General features: G+C 37.6%; 1 protein-coding gene across 7 annotated transcripts in view; it reads right to left on the bottom strand.

Annotated features, from left to right (window-relative positions):
• Nucleotides 1–25,637, bottom strand: part of PCLO (piccolo presynaptic cytomatrix protein) — a 323,497-nt gene that overhangs the window by 114,663 nt on the left and 183,197 nt on the right. For all 7 annotated transcript variants that reach the window (XM_014268538.3, XM_026794798.2, XM_014268539.3 and 4 more), the window contains exons 7-9: nucleotides 23,017–25,225; nucleotides 17,816–17,952; nucleotides 9,598–9,679 (exon numbers count right to left, since the gene is read on the bottom strand). In XM_014268538.3, the coding sequence (XP_014124013.2) occupies nucleotides 9,598–9,679; nucleotides 17,816–17,952; nucleotides 23,017–25,225 (2,428 nt within the window). The remainder of the gene's footprint in view (nucleotides 1–9,597; nucleotides 9,680–17,815; nucleotides 17,953–23,016; nucleotides 25,226–25,637) is intronic.

The raw sequence follows: 25,637 nt of genomic DNA, 5'->3' as shown, positions 1-25,637 counted from the left end.
TTAAGATGGAGCATGCTAAGCTAAAAAAAACACCCCAAAACCCAATCCCACCCAAACCAAATACAGAATAAAATTTATAATGCTAAACTTTGACAAGGCTGATCATACAACAAAATGGCTTTTATACATTGATAAACAAACAAATAATAAAAAAAAGATACTAAATCAGTTAGCTTGTAAGCCTTTGATTTATACAGCTGAACATATGAACAATCAGAGTTTGAAGCTTTAGGTCACCTTCCCAGAGGATGATGGGAAGGTGCTGGATGTAATTTTTCTGGATTTTACTATGCCTTTTGATGCTGGATCTCACATCATCCTTAGGGATGAGCTGTCCAGCTGTGGGATGAGTGTGTTCACAATATTCTTGGTGAGGAACTGTCTGAAGGGCAGAGCTGAAAGGACTGTAGTGAATGGAATGACATTTGGCTGGGACTGGGCACCAGCAGTGCTCTTCAGGGATCAATTCTAGGCCAGATTTGTTCCATATGGGTGTCAAAAATCTGGATGCAGGAGTTGACTGCACCACTAGCATGTTTGCTCATGACAAAAACTGGGAGGTGCTGTTGACAAGAGGCCTTTCAGAGGAATCTAGATAGCATGGAACACTGGGCTGTGATTAATGGGATGAAATTTAGCAGGTGGGAATGCTGGATCCTGGACCTGTGACTGGGCACAAGTGTAAGTGGGGAAAGCAATGGCTGTAAAAAAGAGAGGGATCTGGGGCTGCTGCTCAGCCAAAGGGACAAACCCTGTCCTGGTGGCACCAAACACAGCATCACCAGGCAGTCAAAAGGGCTGATTGTGCACTGTGCCCAGCATTGGTTCAGCCTCACCTTGAGATCTGTGCACAGGTCTGGGCCCCACAATTTGGGAAGGATTATCAAGGTCCTTCAATGTGTCTGAAGGAGGGCAGTGAGGCTTGTGAGAGAGATGGAAGGAATGTTCAGTGAGGAGAGTCTGAACGCTTTGGGTTTGTCAAATTTGGAGAAAAGGCTGTGAGAGGCAACCTCATTGTCCTCTACAGCTTCCTGAGGAGGGGAAGGGGAGAGGGAAGTGCTGAGCTCTTCTCCCTGGTATCCAGTGATGGACCTTGTGGGAACAGTTCAAAGCTGTACCAGAAGTTTAGACTGCAAAGGTGGTCAAAGACTGGAACAGGCTTCTGCAAGAAGTGATCAGTGCTCCACGCCTGTCAGGGTTTAAGAGGCTTTCGAACAATGCCTTTAACTACTTGAAGTTTTTTCCACCTTGAATTGGTCAGTAGCTAGACTATAAGGTTTTTGTAGGTGCCTTCTGACTGAAATAATGTAATTTGTATTTTGTATTTCATTGCGTTCCGTTCCATTCCATTCCATTCCATTCCATTCCATTCCATTCCATTCCATTCCATCCTATGCTAGCAAATGGTTCAAGTGCTTAATAACTGCAGTGTTATTTTTGTGAGAAATCCATTTTTGGAGGAAAAATATTGAATGGCCTTTTTTTGCTTTTTGGCAATTATCAAAATCTGACTTTCAAAAGGACATTTCATTTGTCATTTCATATCCTTCCAGACACTATAAACTGTTTCAGTGATGCATATTCATTACATGTATTCATATTTATATTTATATTTATATTTATATTTATATTTATATTTATATTTATATTATATTTGATCAGTAACCAAGAACCTGCTACTAATAAATTCTGTCACTGGTGACCTGGAAAGCATTACTGCAAATGCTTTTCAAATTTTCAAAATTCATCACTCCTTATTTCTTTTTTCCACCATGAAGTACTTTCTGTCCCTTTTGATATATTTATTCTGAATTTCTGTAGCTCAAAGTGTCTCAAACACTATGAAATCCTATCTCCTTGTATACTTCATTGTGTCACAGTAGCAACATAGCAGAAAGACTGTAATTTACTTTGCTAGAATATGCTGACTATAAGCCGAGCTCTGCAATTACAATTCAGTCCTTTTTGTCTCTTATGGAGATAATAAAGATCAGGCTGTAGCCAATCTGTCTGTTGCTCTCAGGACACAGGGAAGATCATGAAATTTTACCATCTTTTCACTGCTTTGCTGAGCAGCTCCATTATAGACATTAGAGTATAAACAGTCTAGATTTCCTGGAACCATTTCAGCACCCAAGCAATTATTAGGCTTGCCTTTACAAACAATTGCTGATAACCCCGTACATAAGTTAAAGGTTAAAAATAAGGAAGAAAACAACAAGAGCAGCAAAAAAATGAACACCTCAAGGCCCAGCAGGGTTTTGCTGGTGTTGATGGTCCCGATTTTACACAAAAGGGAAAATTAATTTTCCAGTGATGTTTTATCTCATGAAAGTAAATAGCATTACAGCAGCAAATGCAAGGATTGATTATATTTAATCATCATGCAGCTCCTCTGCAGCAGCAACAACTTCAACAACTGCAGGAGAATGCTGGCACATGACTCAGAAGCTCTGTGCAAACATTGCTCATGTGTTAACTCAAGCAAATATTTCCTCTGGGCTAATTTTTGAAAGTATGAAACCATTTGTCTTTCTAATTATATGAACAAGGAAAGCAAAGAAGGAATTAGAATGTACAACAGATTTTCAGTGATCACACGTGTTTGTGCAAATTGGCATAAGAAACTGTATGAGTGTCAGCAGCAATCTGATTTTTGTCACAGTTACAAATAGACCTATATGAATTTTTAATAGACTTTTAAGTGACTGAACTTTAAGAGAGATATTAAAAAAGTGCTATTGATTTTGATTTCTGAGAGCCTTAAATAATACCCTTCTAGATGGTAGCTGAAACTCACTATTTCTGTAAACCCATGGTGATTTTAACACCTTCAGATATTGTGTGCTTTGAAGTTGAAACTATACAGAAGTAAAATGGGAAAAATTGATATGTACTTAAACTGCAAAATGCAGGGCTACAACACCTATCTCTGAGTAGGCTGAAATGAAAGATATGTTTAAATTTCAAAATAGAGATTAACTGTTGTGTTTCAGATCCAGGAGCCATGCATAGACTTGTTGAAATATGTTTTTCATCACTTTCTAATAATATAAAAAAATCCCCCAAACCAGAACAAAACCACAATGGTGAATTAGGGCAAGGAAGTGCAAGGGTGATCTTTTCTTTAGTCAAGGTCCTGTGGTAGCAAATGCAGGAGAAGAAAGCATGCAAATGAGACATTAGGCATGAAAGACTTTGCAATGTGCCAATGTACCACGTTTTAGCAATGACCAAACAATGTGAAGCCTTTCAACACTACTTGGCTGTGAATGGAGGCAGAACATACCTTCCTCCTGTGTTCATTTACTAGACATTATCTCCTCATTCCTCCTCCAGCCTTATCTAGACCAGACATATGCTAGGGGGCTGGTAGGCCCTTATCTGCTGGAACAATTTTACACCCTGTTCCATTGTCTGTATGGAACAGAAGGCTCAAACACATTAAAATCATCAATGACTTCTCTTGGAAAGATCAGAATTAAAAGTACCATGAAGAAATTCAAGCTATTTATTGAGACATTGTAGTGGTGATAAAGCAATCTCTAAAGTCTGGAGAGCAGAGAGAAAGGAAACATGACAAAGCAAACAAAAACAAGTTAACTCAGGAACTTAAAAACAGCAGGAAAAATAAGGTATAATAAAATCCAGCCTAAAATTTCATTTACATTGTTATTCTTATGCAATTCTCTGGAATACATAACATGATGATCCATATCAGAGGTTGGTTGTCTGTATAGGTAGAGCATTTTCAAGGGTGTCCTCAGGAGAATTGTTTTGGTGCTTCTAGTAAAATTAGCTTCAATGAAATTTCCTAGAAACATGATTGTATCTGCTCAGCTATTGCATTTCTTGGCCATTGGCAATTAAGGCATAAAATACACATCAAGTCAAATCAGGAGCTGATGAAATGCAGATATATTGCAGTTGTTTTAATAGCACAGCATTGATTTATATCAGCTGCAAATCTGCTTCATGCTGATGTGCACACTGGTTATCATCCTGAAGGATCATAAAGTGTTTTATGAATTAGCCTCTTGAAGCATTTATCACATCTACTTGAAAACAAGATAAAAGTCTCATCCTTTTGGACAATCTGTCATATTAGAATCTATGGTGCCATCTGTGGTAGAGTGTAGTTTTAAATCTATAAAATCCCTTGTAGGCACTGAATTTCATCTGTGTTTACTAAGACACCGATGGCTCAATAGGTGCCACTGACAGCTGAACCTCCGTGGAAATCTGGGGGTTTTACTGAACTCTAACATTCGGTATTGCAGTGATCTGTTTATGCAGCCTTTTCTGCATGACAGCTATGAAAACAAATGGAACCTTAATATCCAAGAGACACATTGGCCTCTCAATTACCTCCACTCCAAATCTTCAACTCTCTTCTTCTCAAAATCTCAAGTGTTCATGTACTGCAATATGCATAAACAACTGCCTAAAAGACTTCATGGAAAGTGTTTTAAATACACACACTAGTGCTTTTCAAATTAAAATAATTTGTAGACAAGGAATATATGGTCTGTACCTCTACAAAGTGTTTCTAGCACACAGAAGAATTTATTTGTTTCTTTGGTTTTATTTAGAAAAGTTTAACAGTACTGAGTGCTTTCTAAAATTGATATTAAGACAAAACCAGATATCTCTCTTTCCTTTTATTTCCAGTCCTGTCCTCATTCACTTCCATATAACTTCCCAGGAAAATCTCTGATGTAGCCTGACTGCAACAGCTCAGTCCCTTTCTGTTTATGGGTTTTACCTTCTGTGGCATGTTTCTGGTAAGGAGTGAGTGTTTGAGGGAATGATGACCATTAATTAAGGATTAAGTCCTTCCCCAGTGACAAGGGAATATTAGAGGAGAGTATTGCTTTTTTGTGTAAAGTATTATCTCAATTCTTCCCAACATTAAGTGAAAGGAGTAGGATAGGTAATCCTCTAAGAGTATGGGGACAGGAGGAGGGTTGCAGTTCTCACTCTGACTTCTCACATTGAAAATAAACTGTGACTATATTTAACATGTTTTTAATTGATTACTAATCACATATTCATTGCCCTTTAGTATTTTTCTGTAAGAACAAATTTTTATAGTAGTGAAGTCTTGATACAGGAAATCTCTCTGAATTCCCTTCCTCTCCATCCAGATAAGCACTGCATGAGCTGGCACACTGCAGAAACAGCACTGTAGTGTTGTTTGCAGGAATTAGCAATCCTTAGGGAGAGTGTGAGGCATGTCTGACGTGTGTGCAACATAACAGCCACCCTGTAATTCTGCTTGCAGTTTCACTGACATCACTGCTGAGGCAGAGATTAGGGATGCACTCTTCTTCCCACCAGCTAATTCTTTGCTGCACTACAAAGTTTGCAGATTTTTCTGAATCGTTTCTCTACCTCTTTCTTTTTTTCTTTTTCTTTTCTTTTTTTTTTCTTTTTTTTTTTTTTTTACCAGAATTGAAGAGGATGTTCCCCAACACAGACAGTCTGGCTGCTCAAAGGTACATTTTTTTTCCCCTGAAAACACAGAACATCCCTCCTTTCAAAAAGGAAGAATTACTTCTGACTCAGCCTATGTGAGGTAAAGGAGTAAAAATTACTTTTGTCTGAGCGCACTCATTGTACCTGTAGACCTACTGAGATGTGTCTGCCTTGTTGGATTTTCCCCCTGAGTGTGCCTAAACATCTTCCTGATCAGGAATAACACAATGTAAGTTACCTTTGCAACTTTTCCAAAGGTATTGCCAGTGCTTTCATTACCTTCAATAGCCACATCCTTGACTCACTTTTTCAAATATAATGATGGCGTGATAAAAAACAGAAGAGAAAATTCTGGCAACATAAAACAGCACTTATGCTGCTCTGCTAAAGGATCCAAAAGGAACAAGGGACTCTCAGTGAAAACAAACAGTGAGTTTCTGGAGCATTAAACACTGCTATATTATCATTCACTGAGCACTGCCCTCATTGCTTTGGCACATTAGCACATCTGTGATGCCAATTCCTTTTTATTTTTTCCTTAATTGCAAATTATTAACCAGTTTTTTGCAGAGTTAATCCTGGGAAATTCCTTCACACCTCTCATTGTCTGAGGAGGGGACACTGCATATCTCAAAAAGTAGATCTGCATGCTCTAGATTGTGGTATATAATAAAGAAACAAGAGCCTTCAAGAGAGCAGACAGTGAGCAAGTTTATAATTATTTTTCATTCAGTACTACTATTCTCTCGCCATCACAATTTTGGCTTGGTTCCTCAATCCTCAAACACATCATTCACATGCCAAAATTCACATTATATGCTTCTGTGTGCAAAATTATGCCAGGTTATGTAAGAGGCATCAAAGGCATCTGTACCTCAGAGTCAGTTTTCATTAATCAAGAAAGTAAATGAACCAAATACATGTGCACGTAATACATTGTTGAAAAGCCTGAATTTTACAATATTTGGGATTAGTCTTATTATTGATATTCAGAATGTGACAAGTTTTGCATTCATAATCAGGCGGCAAATTCTACTGTAGTAAGATTATGATGATACCTGTGGAATTTAACTTATAAAGGTGATATTAAGATGAAATCTTGTCCTAAAATTACAGCTGCTGTGGTAGAGTTGGTTATCTGGGCTGACCCAGCACACTGAATCATTAATGGCCAGGCTGGCCCAAGAACTCCAGTGAGATGAGATGAGATAATGGGCTGAAGCACTGGCCAGTTTCCCAGCAGAGCAGCTGGTCAACAGCTACAGGAACTCTCCAAGTGGGAATTCTGTACAATTTAGGACATTTCCCTGTATAACTCCTGCTGTGCACACTCCAGTTAGGATACACTAATTGTACATTGAAGGTGTGTTCATGAAATCCCTGAGGAGAATCTGTCAGTCTCAGGCATCTCCACAGACAGCTCCTTCAGAACTGACCAAACTGCACATAGATCATTTAAAACATAAGTATAAACTGCTCTTGGATGTGCAGAAATCATCACATAGGAGAGGCTTTTATGCATAGCCAAGACCGAGGAGGTTCTGTATGCACTGTGAGGAAACTGGGGGACAATGGATGGTGCTCACCCTGTTGTGGTCACCCAGGACCACAGGCCAGCTGGCTTGTAACAATCCAGCAACACAAAAATTCAGCTGAAGATGCTGCTCAAAGGGTGGTTTCGACAGCGACTGTTCTTCTAGAAAGATCTGACTCCTTATGTGAGCTTTACTGAGGATGTGGTTTTTAACATACACTTCCTGTGTTGGTGCAAGTATAAATGCAGACAAAATGAGTCAAAACCTCATTTTGGTACTTTTGATAAGAAAGAAGGGCAGGAAGAAAGAAGAGCAAAAAGAGACAAAGGGAACAAATAAAAACAAACAAACAGAAAGAAACAGCTGGGGAAGCAATCAGACATGCAATCTAGATGAATATCTAAAACTCTTGTAGTGAGATAACAGTGATGGTATAAAAGTATATATTTTTAAAATGTACCAATATTTTAAGTAACTTTTGCTGCATAATAGACTTCTATGTCTTCCTCTGGTTAATAAACACAGATGTTTACAATTAATTTGCAGATAATATTTAAAAAAATTTAATTATTTTTAAAACTATGTGCCTATCTCTGGTCGAGGTCATTTGGAAAGCTGAAGGCTAAGTATAATGCACTGCACATTTGAAGGGAGTTTTCATATAGTTAAATCATTCAGACACTTTAGAGAAAAAAAGGAAGGGAGGTACACAGTCAAGGAGTTATGGTTACTTCAAAGATGTACAAGGAGTGAATACTACAACTAATTCTTCTGTTTCAGGGCCACCCTATTCTACCTTTGGCTTTTTTATGTAAAATTTACTTTTAGGTCTTTAAATACTTGTAGGGAAATCTAGGTATGCATCATGCAGAAATATATCTGTGCAGGTCTCCAAGCATTTATCTGGACTAAAACAAAAATATGACTGCAGCTTGTAGACAGAGCCAAGCTTGCTTTCTCCAATTAGAATTTAAGCACAATATTGTATAGCTATAGCAGTGAGAAATCCCAGTGTGGGCTCTATAAGGGCTCTATAACGTTATCAGGACTCTCAGCAAATTTTTGATCCTATGGGACCTCATTTATGCAAGGCATTAGTCAATGAGACGTCAATATCTACACCTTGGGTTTGCACATCACTGCTCACAAGGCATTTTCCCCGAGGCACAATGTGCTGCTGTGACTGCCAGCATGAGAGTTAATCAAGAATTTGGAATAGGCATTTCCCTCTGCATAAGGGTGAGTAATTTTACATAGGAAAGCAGGCTTCAGCAACACTAAATCACGAGCTTTACACTTGCGTGGTTGTAATTCGTTTTATTTCTGAGTAAGACAGCAGCTTGGATCACAGCATTACTCATCAGCCCGCAGGGCAAAGATCCCCACAAGGATGCCAAGGAGTTCCTGTGGACTGGGAGGGCCTGGAGCAGCACAGGCTGACACACAGCAGAGCTGGCAGCTCCTTTCAGGCTGGGCTGTGTGGGTGGAGGGGTCTTTCTGCAGCCTGAACTCATCGGTGGGTGTTACGCTGAATAACAAGAAAATACCTCATCATGCATACAGAGCATTCATTTAACACCCTAAATGTGAGGTGGGTACTGAGGATGGAAATTATCAAGACTTTTCTGCCAGAAACCCTGTGAAAACAATATTTAGCAATTCAAGTAAGTTCATGCCACTTTCTGCTTAATGCTCGAGGGAACACCAGGGCTGGCAGTCAGTAATTACTTCTGTGCAGAAACACAGTTTGACACACACTATTAGAATCTTTTAAGCAAGTTAAAAGAAAGTCTGATGGTTTCACGGAAAAACCACTTAAAGCATCTACCTCTGAAAGAACAAAACCAGTATATTGAAATAAGTTTGAGTTCCATATCAGTATTAAACATGAGAAAGGGTGCAATTCCAGAAGCTCAGACAGACAGACAGACCTTACCTGTGACAGGTCCTTTAGCTGGCAGCCTTTTACAGTTTGACACATGAAAATATTACACTGTGTTCCAGGTCTCAGCCTGGGAGGTGAATGAACATCACCTCTGCTACTTTCATCTCCTTGGCAAGCAGACTCTGACTTACATGAACATTCATGTCAGTGTTAGGGAAAAAGAGGATAAATCTGAAGTCCTGTGATAAATGTCTCCGTGTGAAGATATCACGGAAAAACGGGATCTGATTGTTCTCCTAATCGCCTCTATGGGAGGAGTGGGGAGGGGGACCAGGGGGAGAGTTCCAGAAGAGAAAGAATAAAATTCTCAGTTCTGTACATGTTGAACACCTACACAAGCTTATTTTATAAGGACTCATGCAGAGAATGTAGAGTTACATAAAAAGCAACAGCAAAACAGACTGTTCATATGATAACCAATTCCCTCTGTTTTTAATGTCTGTACAGCTTATATATCTTGAACAGATGTCGTGACCTTTTTTATGCACTGCTGCTTTCTGTTATAGCAAATGAGCAAGATTTAAAATGACCACTGAATTTCCTGCTGCATAGACACAGGAACTATTTTTAATACTGGAAATCTGTTGTATAATTCATGCTAATCAAATTAATTATCATGTCTGATAGACAGTTTTTTACCTGAAACTGTGTGGTCCTTTGGGTCTCTCAGTAGTTTGAGCCTTGTATGAGGGAAAATGTACTGCAGGGGCTTCCCATTTATCTGAGGAACACAAATATGCGTGTCATAAAAAGATAATCAACAACAATTGCATAAATAATTTCAAATAGTTTAAACAGAAACAAGTAAATAAACTTATTTCATCTGGGAAAATATCACAACTTCTCAATTCAAAAACTCTCCCAAGTTTGGAGACATTTGTCAGATTGCAAATTCCTTCCGTGGGGTAATGAATATTTGCTTTCATAACTCCTGGTTAATTTCAAATATGGCTTTATTTCTGATTTTTTTGAGTGATTAGAAGGTGGTCACTCTCTTCAGTAGCTTCTTTTAACCTTAATCCTTTATTCGTGCCATGTTTAACATAAGAAACAAAACATTATTCCTGTATTTTTATAAAATTCTTTTCTTAGACATGTAAACAAAATGTTAGTTTAATGTGTTACCATCCATGAGTTACTGCTTTAATTTCAGCAAAACCACATGGTCCAATGTACCTCGTCTTCAAATCCCAAAAGTCATTTATTTGAAAGACCTAAGACTCGTAGGAGTACATTATCTGCAAATATGCAACGTTTACCTGGGCTTATCCAAGACCACATCAAAGCTGAAAGTAATGCACCCTACAACAAACTCTAAAGAGCCAGATGTCCTGTTGAAATGATCCCACCTGCCCCATGGTTCGGGCATAGGAGGGGCCCTGAGCTGCAGGGACTGACCCACCTTCCAGGGGTGATTGTCCTGAGCCCAAGCCAAAACCCCTCTGCAGAGTGATAGCTGCAACACTCAGCCATCAAAGCCCTCCTTTGCCTGCAGTTTTGGTCTTTTGGTAGCAAAGCTGTGTGGATGCCATGGGACAGTGTGAGAGAAACAGCAAGCGTTTCTCACAGCGGCTTGTGAGAAATTTTGGGGAGCTGGAAAGATGCGATAACCTGTTGACTATAAACAATGTGCAGGTGCTATTTTTCTACTTTATTTTTCTGTTCCTCTCAAGGATAGTGCGTGAGAAAGATGTTTCTGTTAGTTAACCAATAGAATAAAATCTATCGTACCACTGTATAAAAACCGTGCGGTTCTTTTGAATAAAGCCTTCTTTATTCAAAAGAACCTTTGCTACAATCCTGCCTCTCACCTGCTCCTGCCCCGACCCCAGAGCATGAGTGACAAAGCTGAACCCATCCCTTCCCTGCCTCTGCATGTCAGTTCCAATCCTGGGCAATGCACCCAGACCAAGAGGAGGGAGCATGACTGAGCCTGCTCCAGGATGGGACCTCAAGGATCCACAGGGACAATGCTATTCAATGTGGAAAAGCAGCAGCTTGAGTGCATCAGCAGCCTGCTGCCAAGGGTTTATTATCACTATTTATATTTAAGTAGCATTTAAAGGGATTAAGCTCCTCCTGAGCCAAGCACTTCAACCTAGTTCCGCCCTGGAAAGTTTATGAAGTGAATGGATAGCACGTATAAATGATGGGAAGGGAAACTGAGAAATCAAGGGAGTGCTTAGCTCAATCCCAGTAAGAGTTTATATATCTGTTGTCATAATTCAGTTACTTATCCAGAGAATGATGTTACATGTAGAAGACTGAAATCCTCCCCAACACGGTGAGAGTAATACTGACTTTAATTAATGTCAGACATAAAGGAGATCATGGATTTGATAGCAGACAAGTGCTTCAGAAGAAATTTGAACATGTGATCAGGCAGACATTTGAATTTATCATGGAATTTTGTCACAACACAGAGTCTAATACTCTAATACCAGGAATGTATAAAGTTCCATGAGGCTTCCACACTCATTAATGTCTAGGGAGAGTGTTATGTTTTTAATGACACTTCCAGAAGTGTGAAATTTTATATAACAATAAAAGTTATATACAACAAGTTTTATATAACAATAAAAGTGATTCATTTTTCACAGGTAGCTTACATAAAATTGCAAAAAATCTGAAAGAATACATCTAATTTTATTTTGAATTAAATAAAAAAATGAAACATTGCAATTTAAAAGTGTACGAACAGATTTGAATAGATCCTTGGCTGGGATCCATTTTGGTGTAATTCAATTTAACTGAGGAGTGCTGCAGCTCTCAAAATTCAATTCATATTATTTTACTTGCTCTATCTTATTTCATTTTTTTTAATAAATAACAATCCAAGAATATTCAATGCCATATTGTACATGACTGCTAACAAATACATCAGAAAATACAGACTGTCTCCTTCTTTAGCCTCTTGCTTCCTCATTACTTCCAGAATTTTATGAGAAGGATAAATCTTTGTGATTTATATAGGTCTGAATGAAAGCATTACATTTTATTAGCATCCAGGGTAGTATATTATTTTTTATTATTGGTAGGTATCAGTACTTAAATGGAACATGTCATTAGGCCTTTACTTTCAGACCAGTACATTTCTGAAAGTGGCAGAACAAATAGGGAAAAAAAGAGGTTGCTGTAAATAGATAATACCAACAGCAATTACATTGTTCTTTATGTTTTGCTTTAATCATTAGTGAGCATATTTATCTGAAATTCACACACATTATTCTGGAATTTATCTGAAAATTATCTGAAAATTTACTAGAATATTTCAAAACCTGTAGAGCACAAATTATTTTGTTTTTCCAATAGTTCTCATCTTTTCCTTCCACTAGAGTTGGTTTCCCTTCACCTGAATATATGCCAGGAATCCCTTCAAGCTGACTCTTCCCTCAGTTTCGCCAGGGAAGGCAGAGAGGGACCCCACTGAAGCCACCCAACTGAGGCAGTGGAAATCCAAATTGGTGCAGAGGGGCCATCCTGCCACTGCACAGCTGCAGGAGCGGAGGACAAGTCCACAAGCCCAGATTTAGGGCACAGGGTAGAAGCTGACTTGATCCCACATATCTGCTACAAACCCCAGAGATTTCTGCCACCTGTCCCTGTCATCCTTTCTCACTTCTTTGGGAGCATTCAGTACACTTGATTTGTAGTTTAGCACTGGCATATCATCCTCTTCCTCAGGAAATGTAAGCTCTGGTCATGTGTTTGATGTTATTAGTTAGCTCAAAGGCCCTCCAAAAATAGAATGAATGGGAAATAATTGTGCTGAGGGCTTCTAATAGAAGACGAGTTTAAAAATGCATTTCATTTCCCGTTGTCTTTAAGTGTTTTGTCTGATAAACAAACACTATGGAAGCCTCATAAAAGAGAATATTATAAGTTAAAGAGTATAATCAAGATGAAAAAAATTTCCCCAGTGCTGTATTTAAGAAATAAAATTAACAAAATGTGTTTTAATTTTTCAGGCCATAGCCACACTTATAATGTATCAACTGCTTTGGATTGGATCACCAAAGTCATTCCTGATTTTAAATGTTGCTGCATCTCCTCTTCCGGTGTTAGACAGGGCCTGATAAGGCGGCTCTGAACAGCTACAGATGGTTTTCCTCTGGGAAATCCCATTTTCAAGGGAAACTTTACCTCAGGTGGGTATCCAGGAAGAAGATGGTGCATGCTCAAGGTGGCGGGTTAGGCAGCATCCATCCTAATTTCTGAATACCACAGGTACTTGCATGAGCCCACAAGGCCTGTGCAAGCTGGTACCAATAATTTCTCCAACTGTGGTAATTCTGCCCCTTTGAACCTCTAAATTTCCTCTGTGCAGAGCACAAATGTTGAGTTGTCTCAAAATCCTCAAGGTGGAAAGTTCTTTCTGCTAATAGATCCCCAGTGATGGAGATAATTTCCAAAACACACACTGGATAAAAACTTAACAAATACAATGTTCCTGCTCATTAATAAATTGCATAATGAGTTGCATTTTCTTCTGCAATTAGGTAAATTCAACGCTGACCTTTGCTCCAGAAGTCATTCTGGCATGCAGAGATAAAAGCATTTCTGAGTGACTAAGAAATGAGGCACTGCCAGATAAATTCCTTTGTGAATTACAGTAAGGGGGTGGCTAACAATCCACTCTTTAGATATGAAATATTAAATATTTAATATTAGATATTAAATCCTCTCTTTAAATATTTGAACAATTATACTAAAGTTGGAAATTTCCAATTTCTCATCATATTTCGAGAGAACCTCAACCACAAAATGTCCCCCCCCACTCCAAACCAAGTCTCTAACAGAAAACAGTTTACTGCAATTTAAAATAAATTCTTCTCAATAGTTGGAAAACAATCAAAGCTAAGTAAAATGTGGAACAAAAGTGTGCAGGTAGCCTTCTGAATCTCTGTCGCAAATGGTATTTTCTCATTTTAGCCCCACTACTTCCCTTTTGACCCACTTTTATTTTTTGTAATTTCTAATTTTCCAAGTGCCCCTAAAAAGACTTGACTTAAATTTCAAGAAAATGGCAATAACTCATGAATGAAGACAAAAGCATATAATTTTTTATGTTGTTTAGAAATAGGGGATTGCATTCAAAAGGTTTCATGTCTAGGACACTTGCCTTCTTTTTGTGACTAGAAAACTGTTGCCTAAGTGAACTGATGGCAATATACTGCTATTATGATGAATTTATGATTCTATTATTAATTTAGGGCTTAAAAGGACCCACCTCTGATGACTGGAAGTATTTAAAACCCCTCACTGAAAAACTACTTATGTCCTGTTAATATATTCTCATTGTCCATGCCCTTGCTATGAACTTTTACTGCCCTGACATTTCTCCTACTGTTCTTTCCCAAACTGTTTCTAACAGCCAGTTTAGTTCAGGATATGCAAATAATTTTCACAAAAAAATAATAAGAAAAAAACTCTTTATGTCAGGAGGCTTAAATAAGTTTCTGGTGAGCTGGAAGTGACAGCAAACTGTTGGGGTCGGCAGAGATCAGTGGGAATTCTACAATAGATAAGGTATTGATAAGGTTTTAATCTCCTCTGGTAAGCAGTCCAGAGTCAATACATTGGGAAATGGCTATTAAGATATTCAACTGAACTGCAATTTAACATGATTTCAGAATACTAAATAGCACCACAGAAGTTGCTATAGAAACAAATATATTTTAATATTTATAATACAGTATGTGAGCTTAATCTACTGGGTTATAAGAAATCCATGGAAACCTGGAGGTTCAGGGTTGTCACTCCACTGCCTTCTTGCTTCAAAAGCTCAGGGTTGTGCTTTATTTATTACCTTCAGTTGTACAGACTCTGTGGGATGTAATCAAGCAGTTCTGATTTCATCTAGTAAGAAAATTGATATTTCACATGTGTGAATCAAAGTTTTCTGGAATACATGTATTACAGTGGTCATTAAAATATTTTCATTTTTTAACACAGAAGGTCCTAAAACTAACAAATTTAGAGCCAGCAAGGGTATTTGGAAACACTGATTACAAGCAGATTAGTGCTATTGATGCAAATTATTCTTTCTGTGGCTGGTTTGTGCTCAATAAGGGATATTAAGGGCATTGTAATGGCTTAGTTCCTGTGCTAACCAGGAAACTTCCCTCCTAACTAATTTCAGGAAATCATCTGCAGCAAAGGAAGCTGTGGTTGAAGGTGGATATGTTCAGATGGTTCTGGATGGAGAATGACTTGCCATTTTTGTAAATTTTGAGTACATCATACTTGGGCCCAACAGGTTCCTGTGCAGTACTGAGGTGTGAATACAGGAGACAGAGAACATTGGCACAATGAACTCAGTAACCCTTTCATTACACCCAGGGCTGAAAAAGCCCTTAGGGAGTGATGAATTTGCCTCATCACTCTCATTGCCCTGATATGGTTTATTTGCCTTCATCACTTGAAAATGTAATATTAATGCTAAAAAATAGAGATTTTAACACTGATTTACTTTCTTCTATTGCTAAATATTTCACAGCTCATCATGGAGCTAATGAAACTTATTTAAAATATCTTATTTAAAATGTCCCTTTTTATCTTGTCACAAAGCAATTCAATTTCTGTATGTCTGAAAATATTTTGAAGTTATCTTAAACAAATGTTCCCAGAAGACTCTTAATGTACACAAGCTCTGAGTAACATTTTGATTAGGTAGATGATGTGGAGTTGGTGAGACCTGGCATTTCTCCCTTCTGCAGAGTCATTGACACTATTTTGTACTGATGTGTTCCTGACAGTAGCTAACCTGGATGGAAAGAGAAGAAGAAGGAACTGTTGTAAAACTCCTCCTCACACATCACTTCTCTTCTGCTGAGGATTTACATGGCATCAGATAGAATTATTTAGAACATGTTCACTCTCCAATTTACATCCCATATTTCATAAAACCTTAAAAAAATGCCTTTGGCAAGATTTTGTTGCTGTATCTCTGTTTCCATATAAGCATGGGGATATCGCAACAGCTTGAGGGAGAAAAAAAACCAAACTATTTTCTTCCTGGAAATATCCAGGAAAACAAGAACTCCTAGGCCTTTCAACCTTCCTGCTGAAATTTTTGAACAAATTTTTTCAACCAGTCCTAGTGTAGTGCTATTTATTTGAGGAAAAAAAAGCAATGATCAGATATCTGTGACTAAGACCTTGCCTTGGAACTGTTTCCCAGGACAAAAGCTCGGAGCTCTAAAAGTTAAATGTATCTTACTAACCACCTCCTGATCACAGAGCTCCGGGTTAGCAGTAATTCTTTTGGACAAACCTGATTTTCAAGGAAAATTTTCAATTTTACCTCAGAAAGCTGTAGTGGTAAAATACAGTTATGTATTCTTAGAATAATTAATGCTTCTCATGAGGACTAAAGTGCTCAGAGAGACAGGTTTTTTAACTATTGCCAGTGATATTAAGAGATGTTAAGATTTAAAAAGATCCTTTATTATGCAATTAAATTGATTAATAGAATCATAGATCTATTTGAACGGATTGCTGTAAGAATTATATCATGTAAAGCCCTTTTTCTCAACAAGAAATGAGTAGGCTCAGTACAACCTAGGGTGTGAAAATCTCAATATATGCTAGGGATAGAAAAGGAGGGAAAAATAAAAGAAAGTTTGTATTGTAAGACATTTTAACACTTACTTCAAAAAATCTACACAGTTGCTTCATAAAACCTACATTTAATTGTCAAATGAAATGTCAGTGAAAATGCTCACCAGCATAAAACCTTTTTTTGAAGAAAGGCTTAATGGCAGAGACATTCCTGTGTTGTATGCTATCTGACAAATTAACTGAGCAATTTAAGCTGTTAAGTATCACAAAGGGGCCATGCAATACCTTCTCTCAGAATCACAGGATTGTAAATATTTTGGAAAAGATGTCTAAAGTGATCAAGTCCAACTGTCAACCCCATGCTCACCACAAACCATGTCCTCAAGTGCCACATCCATTTTTCTTGAACTCTTCCAGGGGTGATGTCTCCACCATTTCTCTGGGCAGCCTGTTTCAATTCTTGACCATCCTTTCCATTAAGATATTTTTCCTAGTATCTAATCTAAACCTCCCCTGGTGCAACTGGAGGTTATTTCCTCTTGTCTTGAGCAAATGCACTCACTGATTTAATTGGATCTCATGTAAAAATGTAAACTAAATCAAAACATAAGAACTTGTCAGGATACAATCTAAATCAGTTAGTAAAAATGACAACTAAAACAAGCAACTGAAGACCTCAGAGATTTGAAATACATAAATTTTGTTAATAAAAAGTGGAAATAGAATGGTACCCTAAGATAAACTAGATTTTAAAACTGGCAAGCTTGAAAAAGCAGACTATGGTATTTTTCTTTCTCTCTCTAATAAATGAAATATTCTAAGTATTCGATTGATAGAGCCTCACTGATTTATTCAATAATTAATCACAGCACTTTGGGATTATACTCACCAACTGAAAGTGGAAAAAATGTCAAAAGGATAAAGGAATTCTTTCCTTCAACTACTAAAATAAGGGACTTAAATTTGGATTAAATAAAGCTGGTAAGGGAAAATTAGACTAATTGTTTGTTTTTTTTTTCTTTTTTTTTTCACCAATAGGAATACTTAAGGTACAGATATTTTCAGTTATATTTCAGAAGTCAAAAGACAACCTGAAAAATTAATACTGAATTGTAGAGGAAAGTTAATCTAATTTCACCATCAAATGTTGATGATGAATACAGGTTCAACAGCACTTCAGCTGAATGCAGCTGGATTTTGAGTAATCCTGTAGTTCCTATGGGAACTGTTGGACAGTATGATTAAATTACCAATCATTTATAAAACTAGAGGCACATCTCATTTGACAGCTTACTTGATCTTGGTGTTGACTTAGTGGTCGAGAGTGTGGCAGCTTCTCTGGCAGCCTTCTGTCAAGGATGTGTCCGTTCTCCAGACGAGGCTCTCTGGGCTTGTCAAACCAATCTGTTTCTTCCCGGCGGAGATGGTAGGCTTTGAAAACCAAGGACAGGTCAAATGCTCTGGTCCAGTGCTGGGCAAAGGGCAAGAATGGGCATTGTGCATAGCAAACATGCAGAGTGTTACTAATTGGCCATGCAGCTAAAGCAAAGTTAGAGGTGAGACTTGAGACATTGAACTTGAGCGTTATTTAGCTGTGAGACAGCAAAGGGAGAAGATTCTGTTTATGTCAGAACCATGGGTATTAAATACAGGAGATATCTACCAAGTGCTATAGCCACTCCCTCCTTCTGGCAGCTAAGAAATACACTGCAGATTTCACATATCTCTAAAATGTTTGTTGAGAAGAATTTAGTCATATTAAGTATTTTGCAGCAGACTAAGAAGAAACCCCAAACTCAGAAAATCCAAATCATAATCAACCCTCAAATGGCAGACTCCACTAATTCCCAAATTTCTGAACTGAGCACTGTTCAAAATATTTTGGAAATTATCTGGAAGTACATATAAGAAAATTACGTCTTTATGAAATGAATATCAAACAAAATCATAGAAAATAGGAAACCAATCTATGTAACTGAAATTCTAAGCAGAAATATTGCAAGTGTTCTCATTTTTAATTCCATCCCCCGATTTTGCAGTACAAATCTTTATGTATGGATTTTAAATGTTCTTTCTGCAAAAAATTCTACAAGACTAATATTACTCTTTGCAACAGTAAATGTCATATTAGGCATCTTTTGGGGATCAAATAACATCATTTCACTGAAATCAGTTTTGCAAATGGATGTATTTATGCTTACTGACTATTGGGACATAGCTGTCACTCCTCTGGGATCAGAATCATGTCCTGTTTTCTTCTATGTTCCCAATCAGTGTAAACCAGGTAATTCAAAGTAGAATGTAAGGAAAGTTTGAATTTTATGCTTTATTAAGCAAAATTAATTTGGAAATCAAAGGAAGACAATATTTGTTTCAGTGAAACCACAAGGAATTGCAAAACTTAAATAAAACCAGTTTTTGCTATAATAAGAGTGAATGAACATGACACAGAAAAGAATTAAAAGGAAAAATGGTAGTGTTAATAATCTTTCCTATTTAGTTGTGAAAATAAATATTATCTATTTGGTTTAAGAAATAATTTTAAAGATATGTTAATGGGAAAAAAGGAAGCTGTGTTTTTTCATTACTATTTTTTTAAAGCTTTCCAAAAAGAGGAAAAATATATATGCAGGATTTTTTTTTTAAAGAATACATTGTATGTGATAAAAACAACATTCTATATAATATAATAAGCCTTCACTTTTTTTTTAAATCTTGATTAATATTATGATTGATATTATACAGTCCCTTCATGATTGTGCACAAACTTAATCTAACATGAAATGGTTTATTTAATATTATTTAGATAAGAATATATGAATTACCAGAAACATTATTAGAGGTTGATGCTCATCTCACTACTGATTAGTTTTTAACTGCTATCAATAACCCAATTGATAGCAGTTATGATCTAGCTTGCAAAATTTCATGCTTTACACATTTATGCCACTTGATCAGTACCTGCACAAAGCAGGCTTCTCCATAACTCATGCTGACAGAACTTCTTTCTGAAGCTTGCATGAAGAACCTAATACATATTCCTGACCCCAGATGCTAATGCTGGCTATCACAATCTGTGTCATCATCTGAGCAGATGAAAGAATGAGTTTGTTTTTCCTCCTGCCTCAGTTAAATAACATTTCCTGGATTATTACTCTTAAAAATGTAAAGTTCCATACTGCAGTTCAGACTAGCCTTTTTTATTTTTTTTTTAATCAAACTGTGATGAATGTGTGTATTTTATTGAAATTTAAGAAGTTATAAATATTTGTGTATACAGACACACACACCCCCACACTCACATGTCCACACACACCCCATTGGTTTTGGCTTGCACAGCTGGGATTTGTCACAGGTGGAAACCTGACAACAGCCAAGATGGACCACTGACAGTCTTAGAGAAGTCATCCTTTTATTCTAAGGCTAACAGAATGCAGCCAGGTGGTTCCACCCAAACAGATGAACCAGGTGAGATTGAACTTCAGGCCGTGAGATCCAAGAAACTCAATCAGAGAAATAATACTGATCACTCTAAATCCCACAGATGAAAATTACAAGGAACCAACTGTGTTGATATCTTGATGTCTTGATATCTCAATTTTAAACTTCTAAACTCTGCTGAAAAATTTCCAAATTAGCATATAAAAGAAAAAATATACTTGAGGTGAGAAAAAGTACATTTTAAACCTTCTGAATAGCAAGGGATATTTATAGTCATAAAATTGAGTACTAGCTTCAGCCTTCTTGAAAATTATTATCTTCAGCATAACTAAAAATGTGTGGAAAGTGGCAGCTGTGGGGTTGACAGAGATCTGTTTGCTGGATCAGAGTTTTCATGGTACTGGGAACCCTGAGAAAATCCCAGGTGTTTCAGGATCTCAAAATGCTGTTTATTTTCAATGGGCAGCTCTGGACATTGTGCTCTTTTGACACTAAGGCTTTTTTAACCTGTTTGAAGTTTGGAAACCCAGTGTAATCACTACTTATGTCCTGAAGCATGGTTTTAAGATTTGTTACAGTATGTACTTAGTGAAAAACAGAAGGTTTGGACTCAAAGTCCTATTTGCATTCTCTTCTAGTATTTGTTATGGGATGTCACCTATAAAAAATGAACAAAAAGTCACGCATGTCTCTGAATTTGAACAAAAGAAAAACAATTCAAATTTAACATTTTAAATTAATTTTTAAATGTCTTTTAAGATGATAAATCAAGCTGTAGCACAAGAAAATTTTTCCTAAGACAGTGCTTAAGTCTAATTTCTTTAAATGAAATCTCATCAAGACCACGGAGCGGTTGCTTAAAATAAAGAGAAGTTGCAAAGCAAATTGTGCTAAAAGCTTGAATGAAACATGCCAGAATAGCTGCCCACTGTCAGGGCATCAGATCACTACAGAGAAGAGTGCAGTCCCTAATAAAGAAGGCCGTGACTTTCTGTAGAAATGTAATTGCTTCTTTTGAACACTTTTTATCTTACATCCAAATTGCATTAATAATTTTCAATACAGGTTACTTGCTGTTAGACTGCATATTTGAAAATAATGTGATCAAGTGTTTTTGTTTCCCAAGAAATCGGCCATTTGTGAAGATAAAATTTGATAGAAATTAGAAAAAGACTGTTGGAAGGGGAAGCCCTGAGTGACATATCAATCTAATACAGAATATGTGAATGGAATTAGAATACACCAGAAAGGCTCTAAATAATCAGAGACTGATTTAAGCATGAAACATGTTCAACTTGAAGTGTTACATGTATGTCTGTTACAAATATATAGGAGAACTATAATGCATTGTAGGGCAGATATGTAATTCCCTATGACCTGTTCATGTGCAGTAAAATAGCATCAAAATTGATCTTTTTGGTTCAGGTTGGTTCTCCTCAGTTTTCAGCAGGAAAAGTCTTGTATCTTTCACAATGTGACTCTAGAATGACCCGTAAAAATCACAAGCTGAGAGGAGACAAGATTGCATCTGCTTATTTAGGAAGAATGATATGAGTTTCAACTCAGGGAGTTTTTCTCAACTGCTCTCAGATTATAGTATTCTGTGTGCTAAGAATTGAAGGCCAATAAAAACAGTTAAACTTCTAATAAATATCAAGAAAAGCTGATGACCCTGAGTCTCTCCTGAAACACAGAGTTCATGAGGGCATTATAAATATCTAAGAAACATGAAGAAAAACTTACAGAACAAAGCCCTTAGTATGAAGTATGAGAAAGGCAAAAAGATAATTTTTTCTAATGCTTATGAAAGATTTAGTATGTGTAAAAAATCAATAATGCAATAATGAACGGAGGTTAGTAGAAATGTGAAAAATAAACCATACTACTTCATAATCATGCAAATATGTCTTTTGAGACAATCATTGCCATTTACAGACAATAGAGCGCATGCAAAGTCTCTTTTATTGTGCAGTAAATACACATAAGAAAAAGTTAATGGAGTGCATACAATTTTGAACATATTCATTTCATTTGCCTTCAAACTAACTTTATGATTTTTAAACAATTTAGAATATATTAATTCTGAACTGACTCAAACAAAACTGATACATAATTTGCAATTATTAACTCAACATCAGCTTTAACATTCTGCTGTACTTATTCAGAAGCAGCATTTTTAATTGCACTATTTATAATACATCAGAAAGGTTTCTTTCATGAACTTAAGTGAGATAAACTCTTGTGCTTATTTGGCAGACGTGTATGGGGTGCATATAAAACCAGCTACGCTGCATAACCCATCAACAGAAGTAAAATACTTTATGTCCTTTATTGAAGTATGCGATTGTCTTGCACCATTCAAAGACAAATTATCTTACATAATCACAATTCTGAATGCACAGAAGTCCACATGACAGGATGCTTTCAACAAACCATGTGTAGAATGTTATTTTGCTATCACGTTAAGCTCTATATGGTTCTAACATATAATATGTACTTAATGAGCAGACTATTTCTATATAAACACAGATCTAAATTGGTGCATCGGGAGATGGAATTATCATTTTTTTGTGTTCTATCATGAAATTTCATGCACATAAAATTACTGGAGTTTTTTAGAGATTTGGGAGATTATTTCCAAATCCCAACAAAACGATTGCAAATAAGTTCAATGATTCACAGTCACTGGAGAGAGCTGCACACAAAGACTGATGGCAGAGTCTGTATTGTACATGGAATGTTCTACACAGTATCACTGAAAGGTAGACATAAACAAGTGAAAAGGAAAATGCACAAGCAAACCAAAAGGAAACAAATCAACAACAATACAGTAGCATGCAATAGTAGCTTAACACCATTCAGAAACTGTTAGGGTAAAATAAAAAATATCAAATACGACAAAATAAATCAACCCCCAAAAAATGTAGATACACAGAAGATGCACCAAGGAACAGAAAAAGAACAAGTCTTTGAAGTGTAACAAAAATCAGACACATGCATAGAAATGAGGATTTGCGTTGTGATAGTAAGATACCAGTCTGAGGCCTAATTTACCTTCACTGTCTGACATGGCATGCTGGAAGTCATCCATGATGAAGGCTATATCTCGATCATAGCCTCGAGTCCGTGACTCCTCCCTCATATGCTGCTGGACCTCAGGTAATGAATGGCTCGATCCAAACTGGTCCCTGGTATCTGCAGATATTGGTGGCAAGGGTCCAGCCGCTGCTCTTGCCATTCCCATTGGCTGTCCAACAGGACTTAGTGGGCTCTCCTCCTCTGAGTTCTGTGCTACTATTGGGATCCTTCCCCTGCTTTGGCTAATAGGCAGACTGGTGGGTTTAGTTCTTCCAGAAGGTGCTGCATGGCTAAAGGAAACATCTAAAGGTTCAGCTTCTTGGGCTTTCAGTCTTAAAGAAGAACTAGAAGAATCCCTTTTCAATGACAGATCGAGCCCATACACTGAGGAGGGCCTAGATGAGGGCCTAGATCTACTACCACTGCTATAAGACTTGTCTGCTTCATCTTGTAGTGCAGATCTCATTGTTGGACCTAGTGCAGTCCCAAGGCCTGCTCCAATGGATGACGTCAGTGGTGGCCCCATGTACTTCTGTTGGTCACTGATGTTTTTTCTAAGGCCATAAGTGATATCATCCTGAAGAAGCCTTGCCCTAGTAGTGATTCCCCCAAGTGTTGAAGTGCTAGAAGTCATATAGCTTGAATAGTCAGGCTCAAGGTCTCTGCTTTCTTGGATAGGTGAAAACTTGGTTAATTTGGGGTCTATCAAGGCTTTCTTGTGTTTTGACTGCTTCTGGTAAAGGAGGGCTGCTGGGAGCTGCTTAGCAGCCTGCTTCTCAAGAGTAAGCCTACCTATGCTGTATTTCTCAGATTTTGGAAAATGCCTGTAGCTGCCCTCTCCATGGTAATACTGTGATAGACCAGCCAGATGATCGAGACTTTCTGCACCTCTACGGAACTCTTGCTTTATCTGGTGTTTCAGAAGTTTGAGCTCATAAGGGTCCTCCATTGGGTCTTCATCAGCTTTAACATAGGAGTGTAACCTAGAGGAAGTCTGCAGTGGTGCCAGGAAGTCTGACACTTCTTGTGCTCTCCTGGCCTCCGTTGTGCGAAGAAGTCGATCTGTTTTGGTCAGATCTTTCTCATGGAGGCTAAAACTGGAACCAAGAGCTCCTGTTCCTTTAGTAAGTTCTCCTATATCATCAATCAGCACATAATTTCGGGATGTATGGTGGTGGTCTATATCTGCATAGAACGAATCTGCAGATATGCTTGATATAGGGCTGCTTGCTATGCTGTTCCTCTCATCTAGTCCTATCCTTAAGTCCAAGGTAGAGTATTTACTGCCCAGCTGAGAAACTGCATAACTATTGTCAGTTGACACTGGTGCTATCATGAGAGGCTGATTGCGAATTACATCATAGTTTGTTGTTATCTTAGGCTCCATGTATAATGTGGTCTGTCTTGGCTTTGGCTGTATCACCATCATCTGAGATGGGAGTTGATAGGATGGCTGTTGAGATGGTGGAGGTTGAGCCTGTGGGGTAAAGGACATGGTAGCTCCTGTTTGGAATGCTGTCTGGGTCTGATAGGGTGAAACCTGCTGGTGATACAAAGGCTGCTGTTGTTGGTAATGGGACTGCTGTGTGAACTGAGTTGGTGCTTGAGTTGGCAGGGCAGGAGATGAATACTGATATTGAGCATATGGGCTTGTAGCAGGGGCAAACTGTGTTTCTGGCTGGGTTTGTGGTGGCATAAACTGGTTAAATTCTGTCTGGGGTGCAGTGCGTGGTCTTTCCAAGCCATGCTGAGTTTCTATTCTGGTTGACCTGGTATTATTAACTTCACTGTCTGACATATAATCACGTTCTTCAGCTACTCCTTGGAGATAGGCACGCTCTCTCTTTTCTCTTTCTTTTAGCAGAGCTTCTTTCCTCCTATTAATGCCCATTTCCAAGTATCTCAACTTGGCATCTATTTCTTTTTCCTCCTCATCTAGCTCTGCTTGCTTCTTCCTAAGCTTGGCTGACTCACGTTCGACCAGATCCAATTCCCTGTCTATATCCTGAAGAATTTTGGCTCTGGCCATAGTGGTGGTCCTACAAATCCTTCTCCGTGAAACTGATCCCACAGAAGCATATGGGGACTGAGTTCCTGCTGTGGCTTCCTCTGGAGGTGGATTGGGCAGAGTCCTCTTCACCTTCTTCTGGGTGCTGGATGGAGTCAAGCCTGAAGAACCTTTTGACTGTAATAGAAGAAACAAGACTTAATCACTATCCTGAAGGGAAATTAATCACAAGTTATTTAAATTTTTTCAGGGTATGGCTTTTTAATTTAACCTCATGCTTTCTTTAAGACAGAGATTTTGTATGTGTGATTAAGCAGCAGAAAATAGAAGGGAAAATGGCCATCAGTCTAATAAAAATGAGCAATCTAATGCAAAAATAAGGGTGACACTCACTAAGCCTTTGTTTAGCCTAAGGTTAAAAAATCTACCTTATATTCTTAAAGTTTAATCTATAATAATTTAATTATTTTTTTAAATTTCTACATGGTTATACATAAACATATTCAATGCATATATGTGTGGGAGGGGAGTAAATATATATATACACACCTCCCTTTCATATAACATTTAATTTAATAAAAATCATGTA

Source organism: Zonotrichia albicollis, chromosome 4 (genome assembly GCF_047830755.1).
Source record: "Zonotrichia albicollis isolate bZonAlb1 chromosome 4, bZonAlb1.hap1, whole genome shotgun sequence".
Taxonomy (NCBI): domain Eukaryota; kingdom Metazoa; phylum Chordata; class Aves; order Passeriformes; family Passerellidae; genus Zonotrichia; species Zonotrichia albicollis.
The sequence above is the reverse complement of the archived record's forward strand: the minus strand, read 5'-3'. Positions and strand labels throughout refer to the sequence as shown.